This window comes from Nasonia vitripennis, chromosome 1 (assembly GCF_009193385.2).
Source record: "Nasonia vitripennis strain AsymCx chromosome 1, Nvit_psr_1.1, whole genome shotgun sequence".
NCBI classification, from domain to species: domain Eukaryota; kingdom Metazoa; phylum Arthropoda; class Insecta; order Hymenoptera; family Pteromalidae; genus Nasonia; species Nasonia vitripennis.
In genome coordinates this window covers 29,611,066-29,615,166 of record NC_045757.1, presented here as the reverse complement: position 1 = coordinate 29,615,166, position 4,101 = coordinate 29,611,066, and the positions used below count along the sequence as shown (strand labels likewise).

Genomic DNA, 4,101 nt, shown 5'->3' with positions numbered 1-4,101 from the left:
TTGTAACAGACCTAAAAGTGCATATCAAAACAAATTAAAAGTGGCGGGTATTCAAATTCAAAGATTTGTATTTAATGAAGAACAAAAGTAAATAAACCTTTTAAACTCGAAATTATAAATTTATTTATTAATGACATTGAAAAGTATAGAGAAAATCACTACATATGAAGTAACGGTACTACATATAACAGTTTTTTATCATGTGTTAATTCATAAATAGACAAGAAAACTAACTTACACTCAATATCATTTAAGGAAATTTCAACTAATTCCATATCATCTCATTCTTCAACTTGAAAAATGTTCAACAAAGTTGAATCCAGGGATAATTAAAGCCAGGTTCGACAATATTAAGTTGTTTACCAAGTATAACAATCTTCTTTACATCTTCTGTCTCTCCGCATATGTGCATATTACATATATTAATAATAGATTTATTCTTCAACAAAACACAATTGTTTGGATGTTTCGTTGTCAGTTGCGAGTTACAAAACTGCAAATGTTTAACATTGATCCCTTCTTTACATTTCTGTTACTTCAAGATTTTGCACAATCCTATTTGGAGAACTGTTGGCTTTTTGTACAGTCGCTCTTGTTCAAGTCTTGAACACAGTTGATCAAGTGTTTTGTTGCCACTTCTAACATATTTTTTGACTTGCGCTAATTTATTTTCAAATGGAAATGCTGTTAGGTCACTTAAGCAGCAATCCAAATACTTTACGTCATCAGCTAGATGTACTAAGCTGTGCATATTTAATACTAGAGTTTCTTCGCCATACAACTCTTTAGCTAACAAAACAAAACGTTCCAAGTATGTCTGCATATTGTTTACATGATTTTTGACAACTTAGTAAACGACAAGCTGTGGCAAGGAGTAAAAAATGCTGATACTGGTCATCAGCCAGGATGTTCTTCATGACAAATATGCCACAATAAAGAAGGAAAAAGCGAAATTCAGTTGCCTTCCACTTACTTATTTCTCCAAGTGATCGAGTGGTTCGCTGGAATTCACTTGGAACATCTTTTGAAAGGTTTAGCATTCTTTGGGACACTCGCAGCATGTCTTGTCTTTTTAGTGATTTTGATGGTTTCATCCAATAATCCACAAAAAGCTTTTTCATTACACCTTTTTTGTTATCAATATTATTTTTATCAGTTATTTACTGTTTGAATTGAATCAGGTAATTAGAATCGAAACAAACATTAGTTTCCTTTGCTATAAATAAGCTTATTTATTCTTTAGAAACTGTAGAACAAAATGATACTGGAGAATTCTTGATACCATCATCATTGATAACAAAAGAAGATTTGGCGAGTAAGAACTTATGTATATTTACATTTCTCTAAATTATTATCAGTATACTTTTTAAATAATATTCATGTTTTAGCATTCAAAACTCAGTTATTTGACTTCGTAAGGGAACAATTTTCAAGTAATACTGTTTATTCGTATACATTTTCTTACCTCATATCATATATTTATCTTTTGTATTATATTGTTATTATAGAAGCTGAAAAAAATTCGAAAGCATACAGAGTTGGTTTGGACAGTAAAATTGCGAACATTCAACTAGAGATGGTTCAATTGAAAACACTGGTGCAAGATAAAAGACCATTCGGAGATAGTGAACATGTTCTATCATTGGAGAAGCTAAAAGAAATTGATGACGTTACCCTTCCTATGGAAACTTCTACAGAGTTCTACAATTTTAATTCAAAAATTGTGCACGATAATTACATTAGCTTAGTGAGTATAGTGTATATTAGTATTATTAATGCTGTCATGACAATGAATGTAAAAATTTGAAATTTAATCTATTTTTATTCATTTCAGAAAACTTATTTTGGCTGCAATATAAATACTCAAGAGAAAAATATAGCTGCCAAAGTTATAACTCCTATTTTCAAAACTTTCTTTTCTAAAGATCTTGTTAGAAAATTTACTGCTCAAAAAAAGTAGACAAGTACATTTTTAAAGATTCTAAGTTTTACGACTGCTTGTTTGGTAAGAAAGGAAATAAAAAAATTATTTTTGAGTCATGTATTTATATAAAAATATTCTTCATAAATAAGTATAATATTTTTCAGATGCAATGCAGAATGCATAAAGTAAAAAGGGACAAACAGTGACAAATCCTGATTTACTGGGACTGATTGGAACTGTTTTAAACAATACTGCTGATTGGGATCGAGGTCGTGACAGCAGAAAAAGAACTCGGGATCAAGATAGTGATGGCAATGACGTTTAAAATATTTATAATTAAAATTTGACTATTTTTATATATTGCAGTTACATTATACGTTTTAATGTAATTTATGTTCTGTAAATTGCCCATGACGTACTTAATAAATAAATTAACAAATAAATATTTTAACGTTTGTACAACATTATTTGGCATTTATTATATTAGAGTAAGATGATAATAAGAAAATGATTTAGTATACTTCAGGATTTTAACCGGCCCGGATCCGGTACTGTAGTAGTCTATACAAGTAAACTTCAGGTAGGGTAAACTATGCATGATAAAGCCCGTAACATTGTCTGATTTGTCAATTTTGTTCTCTTCATATTCGTTTTTTCTCGGGCCGGATTTGCGCATCATTACACCCGTGCTACGGCCCATACCCGATTCCTAGCTTGGCCCGGATCAGTACCCTAACTCTCCTGATCCGGCCCTGATCTTCCCCGTAGGATTGATTCTAGTCGGGCTAGCTTCGGGAATGCGCCGTGGGAATTGCGCAGTCGTCTTTCTGCGATTTGATTTTTTTTTTTTCAAGTTGGACAATTTGACTAGTGCTCCGACATACACTTGGTTCTTAAACAGTAGCACCAACTTAAAATAAACAAATCGCAGATCGCACAAAGACGACTGCGCAATTCCCACGGCGCATTCCCGAAGCTAGGTGGAATGCACCCCGAGCGCTCACACCGACACGGCCGCGCTGGGCGTATAGTAGTGAGCTATGCTGCTAGTGAATTTTTTGGAGGTTGGTACGTCGGTTTTGGCCATCGACGCCATATTGAAATGGTTCTAGGCACAGAGGCCAGTCTGGGGTATACATACGTTATTCGTTATGAGAGAATCTGTTTGCAGTCGGTTTGTCTCTTTCAAGCTTGCGTGTGTGTGTGTGTGTGTGTGTGTGTGTGTGTGTGAGAGAATGATGATCAATCGTCCGTGAAATCCGAAGGCGCATAATGCGCGGCGTTTATTCGGCCCCATTGGCTGCCGCTTTGTACGTGTTGATCTTGCTTTAGATCCGGAGGTGGGATAAGCGGACACCTTTATCCTCCTTTATGTACCTCTTTTTTTGCTGTCATGTGTCTTTGGCGTATAATGCGTTTTATTGCGAGTTATCGGCTCTGTGTATATGTACGCGAAGGCAAGTTAAGCGCGTGACGAGTTTATAACTTTAAGCGGCTTAGCGGAACTGTGAAAGTATTTGGTTTGTCGGCGATTGAGTTCTTGAATGTAGCTTATTTCTATGCGATTTGTGTATAGGAACTATTTCATCAAAAAGCTCGAATATGATCTGTTGACTACACAGAGTTATGACTTCCAAAGATAAATGTAAATTCATTCATATAAGAAAAATATTGACATTACATTACCTTGGAGACGCAGCCCAAACAGCTGATCGTACGAGCGACGCAGATATCCAGGTATATGCGACACCACGGTCGAGGCGTGGGTGGACTGACCCTTCGTTTATGGCTCCAGTCGCCGTTGCCGCTCATCTGGGCCTCATCAAACCTTAATGGTCTAGTTTGACACACGTCTTCTGCGTATAAGAAATAAATTCGCCGCGTCTCCGAGAGGCTTATCGTAATAAAATGCAGTCGCGCTACGGAGTTCGGCGACGGCATCTGCTCTTGGGTTTTCCCCGTTATAATTAAAAGAAAACTATACACATACTAAGGCTACATGTATTTCAAAATTATATATACATATATATGCCAGATTTCAAAAGAGTAACAAACCTCTGAACGTCGTGCAACGCTTAAGGATTTAAGCGCCTCGTGTCGCATCATCCCTAAAACACATTGCGTTGTAAAGTCGACGGCCGGGCGATTTGTTAACGCGACGCGTCGGGAATGCGCAA

The 4,101-nt window shown here is 35.9% G+C and overlaps 1 protein-coding gene across 1 annotated transcript; it reads left to right on the top strand.

Moving 5' to 3' along the window:
- Nucleotides 1–881: 881 nt before the first annotated feature.
- On the top strand, nucleotides 882–1,960 carry LOC107982095. The gene is made up of 5 exons (XM_016989560.1): nucleotides 882–957; nucleotides 1,244–1,315; nucleotides 1,389–1,433; nucleotides 1,509–1,747; nucleotides 1,835–1,960. The coding sequence occupies exons 1-5, from the start codon at nucleotides 882–884 to the stop codon at nucleotides 1,958–1,960; spliced, it is 558 nt and encodes a 185-aa protein (XP_016845049.1).
- The last annotated feature ends 2,141 nt before the right edge of the window (nucleotides 1,961–4,101 follow it).

What these genes read in the sequence shown, in the direction of transcription:
- LOC107982095 (XM_016989560.1), top strand. Translation starts at nt 882, where the DNA reads ATGCTGATACTGGTCATCAGCCAGGATGTTCTTCATGACAAATATGCC. An exon ending in AACAAAAGAAGATTTGGCGA is followed by an intron (nt 1,316 to 1,388) that starts GTAAGAACTTAT and finishes TTCATGTTTTAG; the next exon opens with CATTCAAAACTCAGTTATTT. An exon ending in ACGATAATTACATTAGCTTA is followed by an intron (nt 1,748 to 1,834) that starts GTGAGTATAGTG and finishes TATTCATTTCAG; the next exon opens with AAAACTTATTTTGGCTGCAA.